Genomic DNA, 27,110 nt, shown 5'->3' on the forward strand with positions numbered 1-27,110 from the left:
ACACACAGTCACTCTGGGCTATTATATAGGAGATATATATATATGTATATATATATATATATATATATATATATATATATGTATTAAATATATAGTTATAGATATACTGTATGTAATCATATGGTACCCTCGCCCCCATAAAAATTGTGTTTCCCCTGGATGCAGTGCAGTTACATTAATCAATATATCATACCACTGTATGGCAGAACGTGCAGCGTGAATGTGGGCAGGCACCAGTGCTGTAACTAGACTTTTTGGTGCAATGTGCCAGAAAGAGAATTGGTACCCCCCCCCCCCCCCCATTTTTCATATATATATATATACATATATACATTCCAGAAAGCGGCGGCACTCGGAGACTTAGAATAAAGTGCATAAACAATTTAATGTAAGTTTCTACGTTTCGGGGTACGCAGCCCCTTCGTCAGGACCCCGAAACATACCCCGAAACGTAGAAACTTACATTAAATTGTTTATGCACTTTATTCTAAGTCTCCGAGTGCCGCTGCTTTCTGGAATGCATATGTGAGGGGCTGTTTGTCACTCAAGGAGGAGGGCACAGGAGCAACATTTGGATTCCGTGGGGACGGAGGGAGTGCCGGATCACTCTGGACGATATATATTTTTACGTAACACTGCAAGAACATTAATTTGGATACAAATCCCTTTATACCACCTAACTTGAGAGCTCTCTGTTATTTAGTTACAACAATACCCTTTACTAAAGAACACATTTCAATATACTGCCATATCCGGGATTTAAACCTATAACCTGTTGCATTCCAGTAGAACACCCTACTCATTGGCCTTCCTACCACTATGACTGTTTGTTATTACCCAGTTTTGTCTTATCATTGGGTCCAGTTGTAAAGCGTAACAGAATTTGCTGCACTATATAAAAAACTGTTAATAAATAAATAAAGCATAAGGTAGGCTAAGCTTCAAATAGTTAGAATTCTCTATCTTTCTATGTGAGTTTCTGGGCTTCAAAAAGGGTAAAACAGATATTTAACAAGTGCTGCCAACAGCGCCCCCTTCCAAGGATTTCAACCTATAACCTATTGCATTCCAGTAGAACACCCTACTCATTGGTCTGTTTGATCCTGCATAGAAACTGAGATTTCTAACAATAAGAAGCTCCTTGTACTTTGTAAAAAAAAACAATCAGCATTGCAATTGAGCAGATCTATGTAATGTGCAGCCACACATCCAATCCCTTGCTGCCACACACTACATAGACCTGCTCAGCTGCAATGCTGATATTTTTTTTTTACAAAGTTTCCATAGATTGTAAGCTTGCGAGCAGGGCTTTCCTACCACTATGACTGTTTGTTATTACCCAGTTTTGTCTTATCATTGTGTCCAGTTGTAAAGCGCAACAGAAATTGCTGCGCTATATAAGAAACTGTTAATAAATAAATAAACCATAATGTAGGCTAAGCTTCAAATAGTTAGAATTCTCTATCTTTTTATGTGAGTTTCTGGGCTTCAAAAAGGGTAAAACAGATATTTGACAAGTGCTGCCAACAGCGCCCCCTTCCCTGCAGCGCTATGTGCAGTGCACACTCCGCACACACCTAGTTACGTCCCTGGCGGGCACAATATATCTTTAAGCATATAGCCCCAATCTGCTACTATGTAAGTTCCTCAATGCTGTACAACAGTTTAACCCCTTAATTAGGTTAAGGACACCTATTAAAATATATCTAATACAATTTTATTAAAAAAACAAAACATTTTTTAAAACATTGATAAAAACATCATTAATCGTTGGAACATTGCGACTATTGCTACTTCACATTTTCGGAGCCAGCTGCTTCCTGTGGCCCCCAGGGATCAAGAAGGTAGGCAAGGGGCTGCATTTTAACATTTCCCGGAAGCTACATTTTAACATTCCCCGGGTCTGCATCTGCTGGGTGGGGGGTGTGATGGGCTGCCTGCTCAGCAGTGATTAGCAGTACAGCAGGTACAGAGGGGTGGGAACCAGGAAGCAAGGGGGCCGCACAGTAGGAATCAGGCTGGTTGCATCAGTTGCAACCATGTCAGGGAAAGCATAGCCTGGTGTGGTCGCATCTGATGCGACCATGTCAGGCAAGCAGTTAAAGTGGCTGGAAGCACCAACTCCCCAATAATTTACTACAGAAGGGTCCAGAGCTGCCAGGCACCTGACAGTGGCTACTGCAAAGTGGTAAAGATGTGGTAACCATGGTATATAAGATGAAGGAGTCTGTAGCTGACGAACGATCACTGATGGCCACTTAGCCACATTTCCTAACCAATATATTTCTTCAACAGGGTTTATTATGTTTAATGAAAGTTAGAATTAGCTATTTCCCTTTTCTGGATGTACTTTGAATTTATTATTATTTAATATGTAACATTATGTTTGGTCTATGTATTTTCCCCTAGTGTTGATGCAATGAACCATTGGACTGAACAGAAGACTGTAAGGCAAGCTCAGAATGATATATACAGTATTTGGTATGCACCAATGTTCTATACCTTTGTGCATGAAAACACCATGCAGGGCTGTGTCTGTTTTCTCTGCAACAAGTAATGAAAGCTAGTCTTTGCTGGGATTTAAATAATGTTTAAAGAGATCAGTTTTCTTAATCACTATGTGCACAGCAACAACATTAATCACAATTTCTTTTTTCAGTAACAATTGTGGTTGACAGCCAGGTGTGTATAAAATATTTGTGTAGCTAATATAACACCCATAGCAACACTGTGCACAAAAAAAGAAACACTGCAACACTTTCTATTTGGTATAACACGATATAATGTTTTAAAGGAAGACAAAAAGATTTTCATTATTCACTATTCATTTTAACATTTTCTTTTTTACTTCGGTGTATCAGTGTTGGTTTCACGTGCAGTCCCCACTGGGTGGAGGCATGGAGCTACATTCCACTAAGGAGAGGGAATGAAGGCTGAACTGTCGCTAGAAATAAACTTGGGAGAGTCACAGAAGGTAAATGGTTTGGCGGTTGTTTGTTGTTCTCAATTACAGGTTAAAGCAAGACATTAAGAAAAATTAGTTTAGTGGGATTTTTTTGTTTTTATATCAAGAAAATCTTATATAAAGAAAATGTTAAAATACCTTTATAGAATGCACTGACATTTGTGCTGCATCTCTTGGTTTTCTCTTTAAGACAGTATCTCCAATCAGCCCCCCCAGATGCTGTAAACCTCATTAAGTAAGGCATTTAGGGGTACCCTACTTAACAGATATGTAAAAACTTACAGTTGTGTAGCTACTTACCTAAAGTAATTTCTTGCTTAAACCTTAAATAACACTCAGAGGGGCAGATTTATTAAACCTGGTGAAGTGATAAAGTGAAAGGTAATAAAGTACCAGCCAATCAGCTCCTAACTGCCATGTCACAGGCTGGGTTTGAAAAATGACAGGAGTTGATTGGCTGGGGCTTTATCACCTTCCACTTTATCACTTCACCGAGCTTAATAATCTGCCTCTGTGTTACTTAAGCTTTAGAAAGACACCAACTTCTACATTTAAATGAAGTCACTGAATTATCTTGTGCAAGTGTGTATGCATTGCTGTAGTGCTGTGCAGAGGTGACACATTACTGTGTTGTCATGTCATAAGTAAGCTTTTAGCCAATACTAGATTCCTCCCAAACAGAAGCCGTGTGCCCTAAGCCAGCGCTGTACTGGGATCCCTCCTTACATTGACAGCTGAACCAGCGTTGTTGCAGCACAGGTATTTAGGGAGAGAGAATTTGGTAAATTGTGGGCAGAGGTGCATTCTCCTAGTTTATCCTGGTGGTACTCCACATGTTTGCTAGTTGGAGTGAGATAAATATTGATTAAAATGTTATTTTTTACTGGACACACTGTATCCTATATTTGTGGTGTTCTACTGTTTCTTATGGGGCCCACACACGATGCTATTTGTGCTAGGTGAGATTTGAGCCTATACAATGTGTGCTATGCGATTTGGATTAAGTGGGGTTAGGTATGCTATTTGAACTCCATGCTATTTGTACTACATCTGATTTTGAATACACTACAATGTACTATGTGTGCTGTAGTACAAAAATACCTGCTTGCACATACTATTTTGCCTTGAGATATGGACTAGACGCAGAGCTGGCCCTAACCAATATGATGCCCTAGGCAATTTTTTGGCTGGTTCCCCCCTAGCACTGCCGCCAGTTCTGCAGAAGATCCCTGGCATGAGTCAGCTGGCAGCTCTGCTAACGTTGGGCGCCTTTTGTTTATGAAAATGCATCTTATTTGCATTACTATGTGTCTAGGATGCACAAGCAGCTTCTGCTGATTAAAATTATATACAGCATGCCTGTATACTGTGTGCGACTGTGGCTGTATCTGCATCCAAAATGCTACATTACAGTGATATCCAGGAATACACTGCAATGTAGCATTTCGTATGCAAATACAGCAGCAGTCACACACAGAATATAGGCATGCCGCATATCATTTAATCAGCAGAAGCTGCTGGTGCCCCTAAGCATACCAAATGCCCTAGGCATTTGCCTAGTTTACCTATGCCTAAGTCCGGCTCTGACTAGACGGGAGCGTGCATTGCATCGCAAGGGACAATACACGCAGTGCTATTTGAACTAGATACAATGCTATTTGAACTAAAAAGATCAAATAGCATGCGATAATTGTACCATGTGTGGGCCCCATAAGAGATTTGGCAGAAAGTCCCTGATGTGTCAATGTGCTGTGCAATGTGTGAGATGTGAAACATTAATAAAAACATGCTGCCGTGTCATAGGACCAGTGTATGTGTGGCCAGGGCTGCCATCAGAAATTGTGGAGCCTAGGACTGACAAAATAGACAGGGCCCCTCCCTCCCAAAAAAATGATTCTGCTGCACTGCTCCACCCCTACGTGATGTCATACATTGTGACGTTACATATAGGTGGAGTATTGCAGACCTGCAGGAATGATTTACAGAGAGCTGATGCACAGATAAGACTTGTTTTAGGAAGTCCTCCCTGCACATCAGACAGCTGTTTATTCACAGACTGGTGCAGCTCTACAGGTATTGGCGGTAGGAGCCAGGGCTGGGCCCCCCGCTCTGTAAGGGCCCAGGACACCAGTGCCCACAGTCCCCCCCCCCCCCCGATGGCTGCCCTGTGTGTGGCTTGTGTGTGCACCTGGCTGTACAGATATGACACAGCTCAGTGTACTGATATTTTATGTGCAGATTTATTTATTCAAGAAAAAACAGTAAGGTTTGTAGACTATGTACTCAATATAGCCGCCTCAGATAACCACAAATATACTTCCTTAATATATTAGGGTGGAAGCCATCTCCCAATTGACCTGATGCATATATCAGATGTCAAGGACCTATGAAACAAATATGTAGACAGTGCCCCCTTGTGTGGCTTTTCAAAAGTAAATTCTTATACACACATAGTATAATGGTTCAAAACAGCAACTGAGAAAATATGGTAGATTTTTTTAAACTCCCAAATGGTATTAGAGCATTCAGTTGCATTCAGCATTTGTCCTTGTGAAAGTAGTTTGTCTTCATCACCATTTCTTTTCTTCAACACATGTCCAATTGTATGCGTTTATAAAATGTCTAAAGTGCTTGGTTTAAATCTTTATATACACTACCCGGCAGGGCCGTTTCTTGAGGCAGGCGAGCAGTGCAACCGCATTGGGCGCCCGCCACGGCACTAACTGTGGCTCCCTGCTTCCCCCTCCTATTTCTCCCCGAGTAACCCGCTTGGGGGGCGGAGTTTCACGGAATGATGCGGTTGCGTCGTTACGTCACGACGCAACCCCGTCACTCCGCGAAACTCCTCCCCCCGAGCGGAGTACCGAGGGGGATCCAAGTTAGGAAGAGGGAAAGGCCGGCGCGAGGAGCGACTGGTGAGGCGGGCTGAAGAGCGGTAATCGCCTTTGAAAGTATTCTCTCTCTCTCTCAATGTGTAAAATGGGGACACCTGCCGTAATGTGTGAAATGGGGACTCATGCCTGCCGTAGTGTGGGGATTTAATGTATTAAGGGCATTGCGGTGTGTGGCATAATATGGTGCAGGGGGCATTACTGTGTGGGGATTAATATTGTAGAATTTTTTTTTTTCCTGTGGTGGTCGTGATCTGTTGGAGCAGGGTCAAAAACTGTATTGTGAGGTAGTCTTTTCAGACGAGGCCATGCCCATTTAAACGAGGCCACACCCATTTATATGAGGCCACGCCCCCTTGCCGAGTGCGCGCACAAGTTTGTTTGTTTTAAATCTAGGTGTGGGGGGGGCGCAAATTTTTTTATGTCATGGGGGGCGCATTTTTAAATCTCGCACTGGGAGCCAAATTGGCTAGAAACAGCCCTGCTACCCGGTATCGGTCAAAGTTTTGAGAACTCTCCTATTTTTACAGGATGTATTGAAATTCAGGCAATTCAAGTCCAGTGATTATCTCAAAATAGTACAAAGGTAAGCAGTAAACTGCTAGAGGTTTAAAAAAGGTTCAGGTTAGCAAACACTGAAAAATATAGATTTCGCAGTTCTAAAAAAGGTTTTTTTCAGGGAACAAGTAGTGGACTAAGACCTTGTAGCTATACTGCAGCAATGGACATAAATTAAGCTTTGAAGTGTTGATAGATGATATAAACAATTACCACAGGCAGTGGCGGCTCCAGATGTGGGGCTGCAGCACAGTCCAACATTCAAATAGGGGAGCCATACCAAATGGAACCCCAAACTTTGCCAAACATCGCCGGCCGGGACTCACTGGCAGTTGGCGTGGCTCTCCTATTTGAATTTTGGTCTGCACTGCATCCCTGCCTCTGGAGCCACCACTGATACAGGTGTCCCAATATCTGTTGATAACTTGATTACAACTCCCCCAGTCTTTATAAAAGCAGTGCAGGAACAGACTATTATTATTATTAGAGATGTGCAGATTCGGTTTATGGAAAACAAAACACCCACGAACTTGGTAATTTTAAGTGATTCTGAGCCCTGGCTCGGGTTTCCCGCCATGCTCAAATACGAAAATGAGCCAAACGTCATCTTCCAGCCATTGGTTCTCATACGTTTTGGATTCACTAAAAGTCCCTTCTTCAAGTTTCCACAGGATGTCGGATGGTTAGGCTGTGCGCTGTGGACTGCACTGACATGCCAGGCAAGTGGTTAAACTGTGCATGTCCTTTTTAATATACAATATAAGGGCGGATGGGAGAGCCCAGGAACAACTCCATCTTGCACTACGAGGTTTAACGAGACGCAAAGTAAATTAATAGTTGTTAAGGAATCAATAAATCATTTAAATTAATCAATCAAATGAATGAATGAATCAATCAATCAATCAATCAATCAATTCTTTACCTGTCTTCCACTACATACATACTCCACCTCCACTCCCCTTGGGCCTCTGACCTGGTTCTTGATTAATGCAGACACTCTTGGTCATAGGTGTGCGCAGGGGGGGTGCCTGGTGCGCACAGGCACCCCCTAATGTCTGGCACCCTGATTTCAAATGCCTGATGCAGCGATAGCCGAGCAGGTTGATTATTGTCCCCTCTACGCTGCATCCTGTCAGGACTGCATCACTGACCGGACACCTGGTTTAATCAAGGGTGCCACTGCCACCGGCTTTCAAATTCCCGGCTCCACCTCAATGTATAAAAACAGCGTGATGTGACGTGATTACGTCATGCTGCCCACACGCCCACCCGTCACACGCCCACATCTCTCCTTCTATGCTATGCCAACGCCAGCCACTGATGAGGAGCAGCATGCAGCCAGCGTTCCCCTTAGGAAGACAAATTCAATACTGGCAGACGGCCGGCAGCAGCATTGACACGTCACTCGTTTTTCCAGCAGCAGCAGCAGCAGTAACTAGTCTGCGACTGTCAGTGTCAGTGAGTGACTGACTTGTAAATAAGTTGCTGCAGCTTGCAGGGGAAAGAGAGGGGGAGCCAGACCAGGCTGAGGAGGAGCAGTGTAATTGCAGTGAGTGCCATCAGGGGTGTTTGTATGATGCACACCACAACATCTGACAATGTATCTGCATTATTAGGATTGGTACAAAGGTGGATATTTTATATGCGTTGACCATCAATAGATGGTGCTAGACACGCCCAAAAGGCGGTGCTAGACACACTCCTCCGATGGTGCACCCCCTAATAAAATGTGCTGCGCACGCCAGTGCTCTTGGTATCTATGGGGTGATATAGTTTATTAAAGTGCCATCCTGTCTGCCACTGCTGTGTGGCAATATTTCATAGATGTGCTATATTCTTTTCTCTGACGTCCTAGTGGATGCTGGGAACTCCGTAAGGACCATGGGGAATAGCGGCTCCGCAGGAGACTGGGCACAAAAGTAAAGCTTTAGGACTACCTGGTGTGCACTGGCTCCTCCCCCCTATGACCCTCCTCCAAGCCTCAGTTAGATTTTTGTGCCCGGCCGAGAAGGGTGCACACTAGGGGCTCTCCTGAGCTTCTTAGTGAAAGTTTAGTTTTAGGTTTTTTATTTTCAGGGAGACCTGCTGGCAACAGGCTCACTGCATCGAGGGACTAAGGGGAGAAGAAGCGCACCTGCCTGCTTGCAGCCAGCTTGGGCTTCTTGGCTACTGGACACCATTAGCTCCAGAGGGACCGAACACAGGCCCAGCCTCGGAGTCCGGTCCCAGAGCCGCGCCGCCGGCCCCCTTACAGAGCCAGAAGCAAGAAGAGGTCCGGAAAATCGGCGGCAGAAGACATCAGTCTACACCAAGGTAGCGCACAGCACTGCAGCTGTGCGCCATTGCTCCTCATACACACCTCACACTGCGGTCACTGAGGGTGCAGGGCGCTGGGGGGGGGGGGGCGCCCTGAGCAGCAATAAAAACACCTTGGCTGGCAAACATACATCACATATAACCCCCAGGGCTATATGGATGTATTTTAACCCCTGCCAGAATCCATAAAAATGCGGGAGAAAAGTCAGCGAAAAAGGGGCGGAGCCTATCTCCTCAGCACACTGGCGCCATTTTCTCTCACAGCTCCGTTGGAGGGAAGCTCCCTGGCTCTCCCCTGCAGTTACTACACTACAGAAAGGGGTTAAAAAAGAGAGGGGGGCACTAATTAGGCGCAGTATTAATAAAACAGCAGCTATAAGGGGAAAAACACTTCTATAAGGTTATCCCTGTATATATATAGCGCTCTGGTGTGTGCTGGCATACTCTCCCTCTGTCTCCCCAAAGGGCTAGTGGGGTCCTGTCCTCTATCAGAGCATTCCCTGTGTGTGTGCTCTGTGTCGGTACGATTGTGTCGACATGTATGAGGAGGAAAATGGTGTGGAGGCGGAGCAATTGCCTGTAATGGAGATGTCACCCCCTAGGGAGTCGACACCTGAGTGGCTGAGCTTATGGAAGGAATTACGTGACAGTGTCAGCTCTTTACAAAAGATTGATGACATGAGACAGCCGGCTACTCAGCCTGTGCCTGTCCAGGTGTCTCAAAAGCCATCAGGGGCTCTAAAACGCCCGTTACCTCAGATGGCAGATACAGACGCCGACACGGATACTGACTCCAGTGTCGACGATTAAGAGACGAATGTGACTTCCAGTAGGGCCACACGTTACATGATTGAGGCTATGGAAAATGTTTTACATATTTCTGATAATACCAGTACCACTAAAAAGGGTATTATGTTGGGTGAGATAAAACTGCCTGTAGTTTTTCCTGCATCTGAGGAATTAAATGAAGTGTGTGATGATGCGTGGGTTTCCCCCGATAAAAACTGTTAATTCCTAAAAAGTTATTAGCATCATACCCCTTCCCGCCAGAGGGTAGGGCACGTTGGGAAACACCCCCTAGGGTGGATAAAGCGCTCACACGCTTGTCTAAACAGGTGGCACTACCGTCCCCGGATACGGCCGCCCTTAAGGAACCTGCTGACAGAAAGCAGGAAAATATCCTAAAATGTATATACACTCACACGGGTGTGATACTGCGACCAGCAATCGCCTCAGCCTGGATGTGCAGTGCTGGGGTGGCTTGGTCGGATTCCCTGAGAGGGTTATGGACAAGACAGTGGTCAGGTGATGCTGATTCCAAAAGGCATATGGAAGTATCGCCTTATTAAAGGGAGGAGTTATTTGGGGTAGGTCTAACAGACCTGGTGGCCACGACAACGGCTGGGAAATCCACATTTTTACCCCAGGTAGCCTCTCAACATAAGAAGACGCCGTATTATCAGGCGCAGTCCTTTCGGCCCCATAAGGGCAAGCGGGCAAAAGGCTCCTCATTTCTGCCCCGTGGCAGAGGGAGAGGAAAAAGGCTGCAGCAAACAGCCAGTTCCCAGGAACAGAAGCCCTCTCCCGTTTCTGCCAAGTCCTCAGCATGACGCTGGGGCTTTACAAGCGGACGGTGGGGGCCCGTCTCAAAAATTTCAGCATGCAGTGGGCTCACTCACAGGTGGACCCCTGGATCCTTCAGGTGGTATCTCAGGGGTACAAATTGGAATTCGAGACGTCTCCCCTTCGCCGTTTCCTAAAGTCTGCTTTACCGACGTCTCCCTCCGACAGGGAGGCGGTATTGGAAGCCATTCACAAGCTGTATTCCCAGCAGGTGATAATCAAGGTACCCCTCCTACAACAGGGAAAGGGGTATTATTCCACGCTGTTTGTGGTATCGAAGCCGGACGGCTCGGTGAGACCTATTTTAAATCTGAAATCCTTGAACACTTACATACAAAGGTTCAAATTCAAGATGGAGTCACTCAGAGCGGTGATTGCGAACCTGGAAGAAGGGGATTATATGGTGTCTCTGGACATCAAGGATGCTTATCTCCATGTCCCAATTTACCCTTCTCACCAAGGGTACCTCAGGTTTGTGGTACAGAACTGTCACTATCAGTTTCAGACGCTGCCGTTTGGTTTGTCCACGGCACCCCGGGTCTTTACCAAAGTAATGGCCGAAATGATGATACTCCTTCGAAGGAAGGTAGTTTTAGTTATCCCTTACTTGGACGATCTCCTGATAAGGGCAAGATCCAGGGAACAGTTGGTAGTCGGGGTAGCACTATCTCAAGTAGTGTTGCGGCAGCACGGTTGGATTCTCAATATTCCAAAATCGCAGCTGATCCCGACGACACGTCTTCTATTCCGAGGGATGATCCTGGACACAGTCCAGAAAAAGGTGTTTCTCCCGGAGGAGAAAGCCAGGGAGTTATCCGAACTAGTCAGAAACCTCCTAAAACCAGGCCAAGTGTCAGTGCATCAGTGCACAAGGGTCCTGGGAAAAATGGTGGCTTCCTACGAAGCAATTCCATTCGGTAGATTCCACGCAAGAACTTTCCAGTGGGACCTGCTGGACAAATGGTCCGGATCGCATCTTCAGATGCATCAGCGGATAACCCTGTCACCAAAGACAAGGGTGTCTCTCCTGTGGTGGTTGCAGAGTGCTCATCTTCTAGAGGGCCGCAGATTCGGCATTCAGGACTGGGTCCTGGTGACCACGGATGCCAGCCTGCGAGGCTGGGGAGCAGTCACACAGGGAAGAAATTTCCAGGGCTTGGGGGTCAAGCCTGGAGACATCACTTCACATAAATATCTTGGAGCTAAGGGCCATTTACAATGCCCTAAGCCAAGCAAGACCTCTGCTTCAAGGTCAGCCGGTGCTGATCCAGTCGGACAACATCATGGCAGTCGCCCACGTAAACAGACAGGGCGGCACAAAAAGCAGGAGGGCAATGGCAGAAGCTGCAAGGATTTTTCGCTGGGCGGAAAATCATGTGATAGCATTGTCAGCAGTGTTCATTCCGGGAGTGGACAACTGGGAAGCAGACTTCCTCAGCAGGCACGACCTCCACCCGGGAGAGTGGGGACTTCACCCAGAAGTCTTCCACATGATTGTAAACCGTTGGGAAAAACCAAAGGTGGACATGATGGCGTCCCGCCTAAACAAAAAATTGGACAGGTATTGCGCCAGGTCAAGGGACCCTCAGGCAATAGCTGTGGACGCTCTGGTAACACCGTGGGTGTACCAGTCAGTGTATGTGTTCCCTCCTCTTCCTCTCATACCAAAAGTACTGAGAATTATAAGACGGAGGGGAGTAAGAACTATACTTGTGGCTCCGGATTGGCCAAGAAGGACTTGGTACCCGGAACTTCAAGAGATGCTCACGGAGGACCCGTGGCCTCTACCTCTAAGAAGGGACCTGCTCCAGCAAGGACCCTGTCTATTCCAAGACTTACCGCGGCTGCGTTTGACGGCAGGGCGGTTGAACGCCGGATCCTGAAGGAAAAAGGCATTCCGGATGAAGTCATCCCTACCCTGATCAAAGCCAGGAAGGATGTAACCGCAAAGCATTATCACCGCATTTGGCGAAAATATGTTGCGTGGTGCGAGGCCAGTAAGGCCCCGATGGAGGAATTTCAACTAGGTCGATTCCTGCATTTCCTGCAAACAGGAGTATCTATGGGCCTAAAATTGGGGTCCATTAAGGTTCAAATTTCGGCCCTGTCAATTTTCTTCCAGAAAGAACTAGCTTCAGTTCCTGAAGTTCAGACGTTTGTAAAAGGGGTACTGCATATACAGCCTCCTTTTGTGCCTCCAGTGGCACCTTGGGATCTCAATGTAGTTTTGGGGTTCCTAAAGTCACATTGGTTTGAACCACTTGAATCTGTGGAGTCAAAATATCTCACATGGAAAGTGGTCATGCTGTTGGCCCTGGCCTCGGCCAGGCGCGTGTCAGAATTGGCGGCTTTATCCTGTAAAAGCCCTCATCTGATCTTCCATTCAGACAGGGCGGAATTGAGGACTCGTCCTCATTTTCTCCCTAAGGTGGTTTCAGCGTTTCATCTGAACCAACCTATTGTGGTACCTGCGGCTACTAGTGACTTGGAGGACTCCAAGTTGTTGGACGTAGTCAGGGCCCTGAAAATATATGTTTCCAGGACGGCTGGAGTCAGAAAATCTGACTCGCTGTTTATCCTGTATGCACCCAACAAGCTGGGTGCTCCTGCTTCTAAGCAGACTATTGCTCGTTGGATTTGTAATACAATTCAGCTTGCACATTCTGTGGCAGGCCTGCCACAGCCAAAATCTGTAAAAGCCCATTCCACAAGGAAGGTGGGCTCATCTTGGGCGGCTGCCCGAGGGGTCTCGGCTTTACAACTTTGCCGAGCAGCTACTTGGTCAGGGGAAAACACGTTTGCTAAATTCTACAAATTTGATACCCTGGCTGAGGAGGACCTGGAGTTCTCTCATTCGGTGCTGCAGAGTCATCCGCACTCTCCCGCCCGTTTGGGAGCTTTGGTATAATCCCCATGGTCCTTACGGAGTTCCCAGCATCCACTAGGACGTCAGAGAAAATAAGAATTTACTTACCGATAATTCTATTTCTCGTAGTCCTTTAGTGGATGCTGGGCGCCCATCCCAAGTGCGGATTGTCTGCAATACTTGTACATAGTTATTGTTAACTAAATCGGGTTATTGTTGTTGTGAGCCATCTATCCAGAGGCTCCTCTGTTATCATGCTGTTAACTGGGTTCAGATCACAAGTTGTACGGTGTGATTGGTGTGGCTGGTATGAGTCTTACCCGGGATTCATAAATCCTTCCTTATTGTGTACGCTCGTCCGGGCACAGTATCCTAACTGAGGCTTGGAGGAGGGTCATAGGGGGAGGAGCCAGTGCACACCAGGTAGTCCTAAAGCTTTACTTTTGTGCCCAGTCTCCTGCGGAGCCGCTATTCCCCATGGTCCTTACGGAGTTCCCAGCATCCACTACGGACTACGAGAAATAGAATTATCGGTAAGTAAATTCTTATTTTAAACTGGTCTGTGTTTGTGCCAATGCTCTGTTGCTGTCACGCTCCAGGGACGAGTGCTCCGGGGGCGCCGGGACTTACCTGTCCGGTCTTTGTGGTGGGGTCCCTCCAGAAGCGGGGCAGGCTGCAGGAGGGAAGGCGCTGGGGGCTGGCAGACTGCTGGGGGCTCACAGGAACAGACATCTTGTCTGGGCTGGTTCAGTGAGTGCTACGGCGCCGGAGAATGGGAGCCGCCATCTTCCATTTTGGTTATGTGACTGAGGAGGCCAGTCAGCTGCTGTGGAGGCTGTGGGTGGTCTTAGGCCAATCAGCATGGACCAGCAGGTATTTAACTGGTCAGTCTTGGGTGTGCAGGTTGTCGGTGCAACGTCTCTGCTCACACTGAAGCAGTGTGGCAACTCTGTGCTTTTCTGCCTTGCTATTGCAGCATCCAGAGAGTTTTCCGCAGTCAGTAACTGGCCAGTGCTGTCTCGGTCTCAGTCACAGTTGTCTGCCCATCCCAGTGGTATAAACCCAGTCTCTCTGCAGCGTCAGCCAACCCAGTTTGTCTACCTCAGAGAGTGCACCACAGTCTGCCTAAAAACCTCATTGCTTGATTGCTGCAGTCATCGATCCTTTTGGAGCAATTCTGTCAACCATATCACGATAGTGCTTCCCCGAGGGCTCCTCCTTCTGGAAAACTGACTCTGACTTCCGCCTGTTGTGCAGCGTGATGTTCTGTCCATTTGACGAAACCTATGAAAAAAACTTTCATTCGTCCAGCTCGACTCTTGTTTAAAGAAACAGTCCAGCCAGCTTCTAAAAACTCCAAACCGGAGCCACAGGCCCTTTCAGATCTGACAGTTACTAAGTTTAGCCAGCCAGCCTTTGGACAATAATGGTAAACAACATTGTGAACTGTGAGGTGGTGAAAATTGACTAGAACTTAATGTTATTGAGGACAATAATACAGTAGGAACAAAAACAGCCCTACAAGACATGATTTTATATATATATATATATATATATATATATATATATATATATATGTATACATACAATTTATATACAGATCCATAACCAAAACACATGAGCACAGTTTTGACATAACCAGAAAACAAAACAAAACACAGAGGGTGGTTTTAACAAACCAAACCACGGGAGTCGGAGCACATCTTCTTGAAACATTTTGAAAATATTGCATTGCAAAAAGTATCAAAATGGCTAAAAAAAGGCAATAAACAAATTAAGGAAGACAGACCATTATAATACTTAAAAGTGTAGGTCTGCGAGGCGTCTGTGAGCATGCCTCCAAACTGAACTGCCCACGCTCACCCACTGTTCTGCTTAATAGAGCAAGTGGTGAATAAATTTCATGAGCATGTGCGTGACATCTATTCTTTGGATAGAGGGACTGGGGACATGTCCAGCAACTTCCAGAGTGCTGGGCATGCCCCCAGTATGACAAAAAGAGGGGCTGTAGCTTGTGGAATGACATTTCCCACCAGGTTACACCCCTCTATGCAAAACCACAGCTGCTGTTGCCCTGCTGAAAGTTGGGAGGTATGGTGCAAGTTCAATAGATTACCCCATAAAATGCACCTGGAAACTGGAGGAAACTTTGGCAGAAAGAGGTCTGGCTGACCCAAAGCTACAACCGTATCAGCAGACATGTTTTTGAGAAACATCAGCGAGCATGATAGGTGGCTCACAGGTCAACAACTTCAAACATTGCTTAACACTGATGGAAGGAAAGACGTCTCAAATTCAACTATGAAGAGAAGACTTTGAGCTGACTGTTTGACAGGATCCTGAGTTGCTAACTTGCACAGATTGACTGGCATCCTGAACCAAAGGGGCTACCGCGGCATCTTGCAGAGCCATGCTATACCCTCTGGTCTACGTCTTTTTAGGGTTACATCAAGGTAATGACTCAAAACATACCTCCAGGCTGTGTCAGAACTACCTTTGAGGAAAAGAACAAGCCAGAAGGATTCAAATCATGTAAAGACCTGCATAGATTGTAGACTTGTACCCCATCAGTCTGATTTGGTATGAACTGAACTGAAGGGTGAAAGCAAGATAAACCTACAAGTGCAACACATTTGAGGGAACTTCTGCAACAGTGTTGGGTAGAGCTCCCTGAACAATTTGATTTCCATTGTAGAAAGAATGCCACAAATTTGTTCGCAGGTTATAGCTACAGAAGGTGGCTACTTGAAACAAAAATTTAGATAACATTTTGTTGAACAAAGTGATTCTATGATTTATTTTATCTCCAATTGTTTATTTATTCTTTGCTTTCATTTCAGAGTACTTAGAGACATTAAACTGCATAAATTTCAATGGAAACTAGAAAATTGGGAGTGTTCTAAAACTTTTGACCAGTAGTATATGCAGAAACATTTTCATTTAAGTAACACATCTGTAACAAACTTTGAGGTCTATTTAGTAACATTATTTTTACTAAAATAATGTGAAAAAGGGTGTTTCACACCCTTTTCACATTATTATAGTATCACCTAAATGTATTTTTTTTTTCATGAAAAACTGCTCCAAACCCTTTAATTCACTTTTTTTTAGTAAGCCACATAGCATTCCCCATACTTATAATGGGAAATGCAATCTGACCAGATTTACTAATAAAAAAATACAGCAGTGTGCCCTGTGATAATCTCGCCAGCTCAGGCTGGCGAGATCACAGGGCGGCACTGCATTAGGCAGGCATCTGCCCAGATTTCTCTGCCCTTGGCAGAGAAATCTGAGTTGGTCTCGGCTCCAGTGATCAGCTATGTGTGTCCGATGGACACACAAGCTGATCAAACTGTTAAAAAAAGAAAAAAGTAAACCCTCCAAAAAACATACTCACCTGTCCAGGGAGCCAGTGTCCGTTGCTCCGCTGAGCACTGCTGGGCGCCCGGTCCCTCATATGCTGCAATGTGACCCTGGTGCAGTAAAGTGACGCTGCAAAGCGGCAGCACACTTTACAGCTCCGGGGGTCACCGCAGCACACAGGATCTGGCGCCCGGCAGCCCAGCAGAAGCAGCACGTACCGGCTCCCTGGACAGGTGAGTATATTAGTCTGCTGGGGGAAGGGGGGGGTGTTTCGCGATGGGGGGTTCCACTGGGTGGCAGCGATAGCGGCAGGGGTGGCACATGACATCAGGGTATTTTTTACGAAAATACCCTGATGATGCTGCGAAGAGACATCGCAGGGACAGAGCTTGACCGCAAGCTCTGTCCCTGCCTGCGATAATTGATACATCCCTGTGATGTAACCAGTTATCGCAGTGCAAGTTTGGCCGATTTTATCACATGACATCCACATCCAAGATGCGGATGGTGATAAATAGGCCCATTTGTTACTTACAGGTGCACTCTTGACATTCCATTTGCTTAAATCATTGCTCACATACAATGTTCTGAATACAAACTAGCTCATGCAGCAGCTGTTTGGTCAGCGTTTTGAGTTTACTGCACAAAAATTGGATAAACAATGTAGCTTCTGTTGCCTGCAGATATTTTTGCATTTCTCTTACAGGTCACTTATAGGACTCACCATGGATCCTCTGCTCAGAACTTTGCTGTAGAGCTATAACAAGGTCTGTGCTATTGGTGCTTCTCCTTGGGGCACAAGTACAAATAGGCATCATGTTGTTGCTCTAACTGTACCCTTTGCAACATGCAGGGTGTCTGGAGGGGTTACAGTACATATCTTATCTCGGCGGGCGGGATGCAGGCTGTCAATATCCCGACAGCGACACCCCGGCCACCAGAATACCGTCAGCAGGGCGAGCGCTAAGAGTCCCCTTGCAGGCTCGCTGCGCTTGCCACAGGATCTATTCCCACTGTATGGGTGTTGTGAACACCCACGAGTGGGAATAGCCCTGGTGCACCGGGATTCCAGCTGCCAGCATTGTCGGCTGTCGGGATTTTGGCATCGGTATCCTAAACGTTGGGATCCCAGCAGCCGGCATTATAACTGCACCCAGCACCAATCTTCCTGCTTCTAGGCTCTGTTATATAAGATCATGGTGTCAACTGTGCTGATGTGAGAATTGCCTTGCACCCTGCTATAGTCTACTTTGGTGAGAGCTATACTAAGTTTTCCAAGATTCACATGGGTGTAGTCACACACCTCTTCAATTATATTTTGGAGGATCCCAAATTTAGGGAGTTCCAGCACTATCTAGAATTTATGTATCTGTCTTTTTGGGAAGGGAACATTTGTCTACATATATAAAATTGTGGTAGCAATAATAAAAATAATAGTAGTAATAATAATGTTGATTTTAAAATATATATTTGATTTGTTTTAGGGAGTTTGAATTAACTGTCAAAGTGAAAAACAATGTCCACGCAAACAAGAGTAAATGGGTTTACAGCCTGGATAAATATGCGTCTGTTGGAATTTAATGGCCATGTCAATAATATCCTACATGACTTGTTCCAAGGCACAAATATGAGGATCCTTCTTGAAAGTAAGTTGCTTATTAATTAAATGGTTGCGTAACTGGTACTGAATTTTTATTTTACTTTAAGTTAATCTAATCAGCAAATGAAGCCTCTATCTGAAATTTATATCTAACAAAGACTATGAGGCTGTGTCACAGCATGCCGGAACCTGGTGCTCACTTGTCTGGTCCGGTGGCACTGGCCTTCTGGGTCTGCAGCGGGTCGGACGCTGGTGAGTGATCAGTGGCACCCGGTGCAGTGAGTGTCTCTAGCCAGCTGCTCCACCTTCAATGGCTGGCTTTCTTTCCAGAATGTGGTGTCTTTGTTTCCAGCAGTTACTGGTGGCTGTGGCTTCCATACAGTAGGTACACACAGGGCCAGTGCTAGGGTGTTCAGCGCCCCCCTGCAAACTATAAATTTGCGCCCTCCCTCCGCTGCACAAAAGGGGTCTGGTATCACAAGGAAGGGGCGTGGACACAAAATAGTATTTCAAATTACACGACACATTGTGCCCCGATTCACATTACACCACATACGACACACAGTGGTCACACATAATGCCCACATTAGTAGCACCCCTTACACACACAATACCCACAGTATAAGCGCTGCTTACACACATAATTCCCACAGTAGTAGTGCCCCTTACATGTATAATGCCTAATAATACTTAAAATAATGATTTGTCTTTTATTTTAAACAATTAGAAAATTACAATTTCAGCTGCTGCTTCAGGCAGAAAAGGTAGGAAATTTCCAGGGGAAATCTTTCATACTTAATATGTGGGACAATCCATGGAGTTTAGGGACAATTTGTAACGTGTGATCTATCCCATAAGAAAGACCAGTGTACTAATCATTGTACATTATGTAACATAAGTAATCCTTAAACACATTAAATTATCACACCATACAATTGTAGGAAATAATAAAGGTAAAGGTTTTAATGGGTTTATCAGTGTATACAGTAGATTAATACTACTGTATATACAATGGATATGAGGTGCACTAAAGGACAGACAGGTGGGCACTTCCTCCAGGGACCATGCTGGGGCTCCATGCCTGCATGTTACTTGTAGTGATATCTGAGCTTCCTTTCTGCACACCCGCTCAGCTACAGCTTACTGAGGCAGACCCCCCGTCACAAGAGTCCACCTCGGCAGCCCCGGCCTATACAGCAGCAGGGGGCTGCTGGTATCAGATAGGTGGCAGAGGTGGACAAAGTTACTTCCATTAACCTGGACCACGCGGTTAATGGAAGTGACTTTCAATGGATCAGGTATAAGTAGCTACACAAGAGGAAACCATCAGTTGTGCTCCACTAGCGCTATGGATTGGGTAGATGCACAGGGCTGGCCAATTTTTGTCACCAATGTCTACCAGCAGATCCTTGTGGTCTGGGCCTATTTTCATGGGGGGCCTGGTGCTGCAGTTCCACCCGCCCCATTGTTAATCTGTCTCTGGCCGTGTTACGCCCCCTTCCCAATCCATCCCTGCATCAGCTATCAAAGCTGCCTCACTGAGAGGCAGATGTGATACTGCCTTCCCTGTTCCTTTTTTCAGTGCAGTATTACAGTCCGTGGCACGGCCCCGTCCCATGCTCAGAGCAGCTTTTGATTGACACAGGACAGGAAAACATGTCACTGCCTCCCCTATTGTTTTGGCAATGAACATGATTAATACAAAGACAGTAGTAGTGCCCCTTACGCAAATAATACTCACAGACAATGGTAGCGCCCCTTACACACATACTGCCCGCAAACAATAGTAGCGCACCGTACACACATAATGGCAACAGACAACAGTAGCGCTGCCTACGCACATAATGCCCACAGACAACAGTAGCGCCACTTGCGCACATAGGCCCTCATTCCGAGTTGTTCGCTCGCAAGCTACTTTTAGCAGCATTGCACACGCTAAGCCGCCGCCTACTGGGAGTGAATCTTAGCTTAGCAAAATTGCGAACGAAAGATTCTCAAAATTGCGAATAGAAATTTCTTTGCAGTTTCTGAGTAGCTCGACACTTACTCTGCCACTGCGATCAGTTCAGTCAGTTTCGTTCCTGGTTTGACGTCACAAACACAGCCAGCGTTCGCCCAGACACTCCCCCGTTTCTCCAGCCACTCCCGCGTTTTTCCCAGAAACGGCAGCGTTTTTTCATACACACCCATAAAACGGCCAGTTTCCGCCCAGAAACGCCCACTTCCTGTCAATCACATTACGATCACCAGAACGAAGAAAAAACCTTGTAATGCCGTGAGTAAAATACCTAACTTAATAGCAAATTTACTTGGCGTAGTCGCACTGCGGACATTGCGCATGCGCATTAGCGACTAATCGCTCCATTGCGGAAAAAAAATAACGAGCGATCAACTCGGAATGACCACCATAATGCCCACGATAATAGTAGTGACACTTACACACATAATGCCCACAGACAATAGTAGCACTGCTTATGCACATAATGCACCCAGACAATAGTAGCACTGCTTATGCACATAATACCCACAGACAATAGTAGAGCTGCTTATGCACACAATGCTCACAGACAATAGTAGCATTGCTTATACACATAATGCCCCTAGACAATAGTAGCGCTGCTTACACACATAATGCCCACAGACAATATTAGCACCGCTAATGCACATAATGCCAACAGACAACAGTAGGGCCACTTATGCACATAATGCCCACAGACAATAGTAGGACTGCTTATGAACATAATGCACCCAGACAATAGTAGCACTGCTTACGTACACAATATCCACAGACAATAGTAGCATTGCTTATGCACATAATGCCCCCAATAGTAGCGCTGCTTACACACTTAATGCCCACAGACAATATTACCACCACTAATGCACATAATGCCAACAGACAGTGCTTAAAGTGGTTCTAGAGAAGTAATGGAACTCCCCCCCCCCCCCCCCCCCCCTGATGCCCATGCAAGAAAGGTATTGCACACACTATAGGCGTGCACCCCAAATAGGGGCATGGTCTCAAAAAGAAAGAGGCATGGTCACACAATAGTATCCACAATTAAAATTATGCCACACAGTAGCACAATCTTATTAACATTACACCACATAGTAGTGTCCCTTATTCATGTTATGACACACATTAGTGTCCCTTATATACAAAGACCACAGTAGTAGCACCTCTAATACACATAATGTCCACAGTAGTAGCACCCCTAATACACATAATGCCCACAGTAGTAGCACCCCATAATACACATAATGCAGACAGCAGTAGCGCTCCTTTTACCATGCCCACAGTTGTAGTGCCCCTTATACAATGTCCACTGTACTGGTAGTGCCCACAGTGGTAGTGCCCCTTATATAGAGCCCATAGTAGTGGTGCCCCTTATGTCACCAGGAGTGATGCCCATTATGAAGTGCTCCCTTTACAATGCCCTCAGTGCCCCCAGTACTAATGGCCTTAATGGTAATGCCGCCAGTCGTTTAGCCCCCAGTCGTTTAGCCCCCTGTAGTTATGCCCCCAGTGGTAATGCCCCTGCAGTTAAGACCACAGTAGTTTAGTCTACCTGTAGTTTAGTCCTCATGTAGTTTGACCCCCAGTAGTAATGCCCCCCTGTAGTTTGTCCCCTGTAGTTTGCCCCCTGTAGTTTGCCCCCATGTAGTTAGCCCCCACACTCACTGACAGAACCGGAAGCCGGATCTCAGTATTGAGCTCCTGCCTCTGGCTTCCGCTGTGGAGAGAGAGCTGTGGAGAGAGAGCTGGGTGCCCGCTGGTAAAACAATCTTAGCGGTCGCCCGGCATCTCCCTGCAGCACCAGGCACACATCAGGTTAGGTGAGCCGGAGGAGGCGGAACTGCGTTCCATCTCCAAGTGGAACTGACGGAACGCAGTTCCGCCCCGTTCTGGCTCAATTTAACCCCTGCCAACAGACAATATTAGCGCTGCATACACACACAATGCCCACAGACAATAGTAGCGCCGCTTACGCACACAATTTATTTATTAACCATTTCTTATATAGCGCAGCAAATTCCATTGCACTTTACACAATGCCCACAGACAATAGAAACATCACTTACGCATACAATGCTCACAGACAATAGTAGCGCCGCTTATACACATAATACCCACAGACAATAGTAGTGCCACTTACACACATAATGCCAACAAACAATAGTAGCACCGCTTACGCAAATAATTCCCACAGACAATAGTAGTGCCACTTACACACATAATGCCTCACAGACAATAGTAATGCTGCTTACGCAAATAATTCCCACAGACAATAGTAGCACCACTTACACACACGCGCACAATAGAAGAATTAAAGAGACAGGCACAGAAAGTTGTAGCGTGGAGCTGACAGAGAAGGAAGTGGAGTGGAAGAAGCAGTGCATTGAGGAATCGGGTGGGAAACAGGAGATCATGAAGGGGTTAAGGCAGAGGTTCCCAAACTGTGTGCCGTGGCTCCCTGGGGTGCCTCGGGACACTTGCAGGGGTGCCCTGGGTTGGTGGTCCAGGACCAATTCAAATTATTCATGGTCAATATAATAGGCAAAACCAGTGCTGGTGGCTGCCAGTCATAAAATGTGGCCAAACAGAAGCAAATCTTGTCCCTCACCACACAACTGAACCCTAAGGAAGACATATAAACGCAATCTACTTAATGTAATATTTCTTTCTAAATTTCTCAATAAGAAATTTTTGGCTTAGGGGTGCCGTGAAAAAAATTCTGATATTCTAGGGTGCCGTGATTCAAAAAAGTTTGGAAACCACTTGGTTAAGGAAAGAGATGGGAAGAACAGCAAGTGCAGAGATCAGAGAAGGGGGAGATAAAATAAGCTTTCCTTAACTTACCAAAACCAGTGGGAGATGCGGGCTGAGGAGGGGGCTGGGCCTGCAGAACGGGCGGAGCTTCAGCTACTAGACTGCTACTGTACTGTAAAAGGTTGAAAACATCCTATCTACAGCAGCAGCAACATGAAGGGAACTGCGCTGAGGCGCAATGACAGTGCTGCTCTGCTGCTGCCTGTCAGTTTTACAGGTGCAACAGCAGCGGACACTGTAGCAGCAATGCAGGGAGAGCGCCTCTGTAGTTTGGAGCCTCCCTGCATTGCTGACCTGGCTGAGCGTGTTGCACCGGCACTGGGTACACGCGCCCCATCTGTAATGTAAATGAACAGACACATCAAAACCTGACATGTTTGGCAGCTAATTTGAATCTTCTTCCTATAAAAAGGAGTTTCTGAGTACTGACAAGTGGAATTGTATAGGCTCCCAAACCAGACTCCAGCATTATAGCCTCAGCGCTTCCTTGTGCGATTCCTAGGCAAAATTCTGTTCCTGATTCCTGTCCATCTGGTGTGCTGTTTCTTGCCTGTTCCCTGTACTCGAGATCCCCATGCAGTTCAGACCTAGTTACTCTATACCTCACAGCACATTATCAGTTCCCGCTCCAGTGTATACTAGCTCCCGCACAGGTAACCAGACAGAGCACCACGACCTGAGTGTTGGGCACAGCAAATCCAAAACCTCTTTGCGGGGGTCCCTGGTGAAAACCACCAGTACACTAGTCTCTGCACCTCTGTTCTGGGTATTAGGAGACGACCAGCAGCGACAAGGCTTGATACAATCACAACAACTATGTACCCCACACTATCAACACTGAGCTGCTTGACTGAAGATCAAAATTTGTTCATGGCAGCACCACCATGAGTCGAATTGACTTTATGGCACTTAACTAATTTGCCTTTTAAATAGTGACAGCAGTCTGCGTGTGTTATGAACCACAGGTAGTGGTTCATTCCTATTTTAGGTTTATAAAGTTGTCTTGCATGCCAGGATTTCCCGTTGCTCTGTTTTAGAATACTCTTGTCTGCTGCCGCTGGTGAGTCTGTGTAATTGCAGCTTGTTCCCATGTGTTCAGCCTCACCTGGCTGCTAATTGCATCTTGTCAGTTTAGAGTCATGCAACAAGGAAGCTGCATGGGATTATTAATTAGGCCTCTCTGTTATATGCTGGCTGTTTGCAATTCACAGATGCTGGTGATATTCCTTGGTTTGCAGTCTGCTTGAAGTTTGAGCTGGTTCCTGTCAGTCCCTGTGTCGATTCCTGTGTCAGTCCCTTTGTCGATTCCTGTGTCTGATCCCGTGTCCTGCTGTTAGGCGTTCCTGCCCTGAGTTCCAGTGGCTTTGCCTGTCCCTGGTCAAGTCTTCTGGCTTCCTGGTGTCCACCGGTCTGTCGTTTGGGATTCTGCCTGTCCTCCAGTTCTGAGAGTCGGTGTCGGCAGCATTAGAAGTTCCTGTCCGTTTGCCAGTATTCATACCGGTTCCGTGAGTAGCGGCTCTCCCGCATCCGTTGGCCTAGGCCGCGGTATTCCATTATTGTTTCTGTCCCTGGTGTTTTGCAGAGGGTTCTGCTTATGCTGTCACCGCCGGTACACAAAGGTATTGTGTCGGCGTGTGATCAGCATTTCCTTTGTTGTTCTTTTCCTTTGGCGGTTTCTCCGCACATACTTTAGGTTTTTAGTTAGCTTGTAGCCCCTGGCCTGTTTGCTTAGTTAGAGGTCCTTTTGTTATCATTCTGCCTCGGATTTCCCTTTGTCTCTCATTAAGACCGGGGGGCACCGGAGTTGGGCAGACATAATCCGCCCTTCAAACGTGGCTGCCAAGGGCTCAAGAAACCATAGTCTCGCAAGGGATTTCCGATAGCACGGGTGAGACAACAGAGTTAGGGCGCCAGGGGCTATTCCCTTTCCATTCCCCTTTCCCAGCGTTACGTCCTGGTGCTCTGGACTCACTTCATGAACATCTCCCTTGTTCTGAGCACCAGGAACCTAACAGTATCACCAGCCATACCACAAAAAAGAAATAAAACTTTTTTTTCTTTTTTGGCCCAGTCCAGTGTCTAGTCTAGAATCCAGTCCTGTCTAGATTTCAGTGTTAGAATCCAGTCCGGTGTTAGAATCCAGTCCGGTGTTAGAATCCAGTCCGGTGTTAGAATCCAGTCTTGTCTAGAATTCAGTGTGCAGAATCCAGTCCGGTGTTTAGAATCCAGTCCGGTGTTTAGAATCCAGTCCGGTGTTTAGAATCCAGTCCGGTGTTTAGAATCCAGTCCGGTGTTTAGAATCCAGTCCGGTGTTTAAAAAAAAAAAAAAAGTCTTGTTTTGTTTAGCAAAATTTAGTCTTGTCTTGCCTTGTCTTGCCTTGTCTTGTCTTGTCTTGTCTTGTCTAGTTTTAAATCCTCCTATGTCTACTATGCAAGCCCTGCAGGCATCTCTCGCAGCCCTGAACTCTGTAATCAGTGCTTTGAGACCAGAGCGACTAGAAGTTTTGCAGCAATCCCTAAAGCAACTGCAAAACCTTCTGACTAAAATCTTGCTCATTTTGCCAGAAGTCGTTGAGAGTACATCTATCTCTAAAGAGACTCTTGTCCACAGTATGGTGACAAGAGAATCCTCTGGTTTAATTGAAGAGAAAAGGTTTAAAAGTTTTCTGCGGCCCAGGCTCTCAGAAGAGGAGCGTCTGCGTCGCAGAAACTTAAACTTATGCCTATATTGTGGGGGTTTAGGCCATTATCTGCAGACCTGTGAGTTGCGCAAGCCAAAGTGTGGTGACGAGTCTTGCCCTCTGGCCAAGTTGAGTCATGATACAAGACCTACTCCTGTCTCTACTGTGGCAGAGGTACTTGTCACACAACCCACACAAAAAAGCTCTCTGTCCTATAATTGGGGTCCTTGGGCAAGGGAGCCCCATTATAGATTCAGGAATCAAAAGAGAATGTTTCTCTCCTCTCTTGAGGTCCCTGTGGAAGCGGAGTTGCAAGTCCCTGGAGTGGTGCCTGATGCCCAGGGTCCTGGAGTAGTGCCCGATGCCCAGGGTCCTGGAGTGGTGCCCGATGCCCAGGGTCCTGGAGTGGTGCCCGATGCCCAGGGTCCTGGAGTGGTGCCCGATGCCCAGGGTCCTGGAGTGGTGCCCGATGCCCAGGGTCCTGGAGTGGTGCCCGTAGCCCAGGGTCCTGGAGTGGTGCCCGATGCCCAGGGTCCTGGAGCGGTGCCCGATGCCCAGAGTGCTGGAGCGGTGCCCGATGCCCAGAGTGCTGGAGCGGTGCCCGATGCCCAGAGTGCTGGAGCGGTGCCCGATGCCCAGAGTGCTGGAGCGGTACCCGATGCCCAGAGTGCTGGAGCGGTACCCGATGCCCTAGCTTATAGAGGGACATCAAATATTATAGTTCAGGTGTCCATACCGGAAGGGGTCTCGGAAGCTGTTACTCCAGGTAGGGACTTGAAAAGCGCAACCCTAGAAAGGGTCTCTAAAACCATAGTTCTTGAGGGGAACTCGAGAAGCAAAACCCCAGAAGGGATCTTTGAAGTAATATCCCCAAGTGGGGTCTCGAGAGACGCAGCCCCAAAGAAGGGTCTAGAAGTCGCTTCCCCAGGAAAGAACTTAAGAAGCATAGCATTAGTGGAGGATCTGAACGTTATTGCTTCAGCAAAAGTCCCGGAAGTCATAGTCCCGGGAGAACTTTCGATAATTATCGACTCAGAGAGGGAGGCCGATGGCCCGATCCCAGTCAGGGAGGCCAACGGCCCGGTCCCAGTTAAAGAATCCAAGGTGCTTGCCCCAGCGGGGTTCCCGGTGGCCACTGCCCCAGCGGGGTTCCCGGAGGCCAGTGCCCCAGCGGGGTTCCCGGAGGCCACTGCCCCAGCGGGGTTCCCGGAGGCCACTGCCCCAGCGGGGTTCCCGGAGGCCACTGCCCCAGCGGGGTTCCCGGAGGCCACTGCCCCAGCGGGGTTCCCGGAGGCCACTGCCCCGGGTGGAGTTCAGAAAGTCACTGCCCCGGGTGGGGTTCAGAAAGTCACTGCCCCGGGTGGGGTTCAGAAAGTCACTGCCCCGGGTGGGGTTCAGAAAGTCAGTGCCCCGGGTGGG

The 27,110-nt window shown here is 46.8% G+C and overlaps 1 protein-coding gene across 4 annotated transcripts in view; it reads left to right on the forward strand.

Annotated features, from left to right (window-relative positions):
• The first annotated feature begins 2,780 nt into the window (after positions 1 to 2,780).
• LOC134932872 (uncharacterized) overlaps positions 2,781 to 27,110 on the forward strand; it is a 423,538-nt gene continuing 399,208 nt past the window's right edge. For 3 of the 4 annotated variants that reach the window (XM_063927692.1, XM_063927695.1, XM_063927694.1), the window contains exons 1-2: positions 2,781 to 2,974; positions 18,067 to 18,228. In XM_063927692.1, the coding sequence (XP_063783762.1) occupies positions 18,099 to 18,228 (130 nt within the window). In that variant the 5' untranslated portion in view covers positions 2,781 to 2,974; positions 18,067 to 18,098. Of the gene's footprint in view, positions 2,975 to 17,288; positions 17,350 to 18,066; positions 18,229 to 27,110 lie in introns of all 4 variants that reach the window. The other variant, XM_063927693.1, reaches the window with a different exon arrangement.

The sequence above is a fragment of the Pseudophryne corroboree genome, chromosome 6 (genome assembly GCF_028390025.1).
Source record: "Pseudophryne corroboree isolate aPseCor3 chromosome 6, aPseCor3.hap2, whole genome shotgun sequence".
NCBI lineage: Eukaryota > Metazoa > Chordata > Amphibia > Anura > Myobatrachidae > Pseudophryne > Pseudophryne corroboree.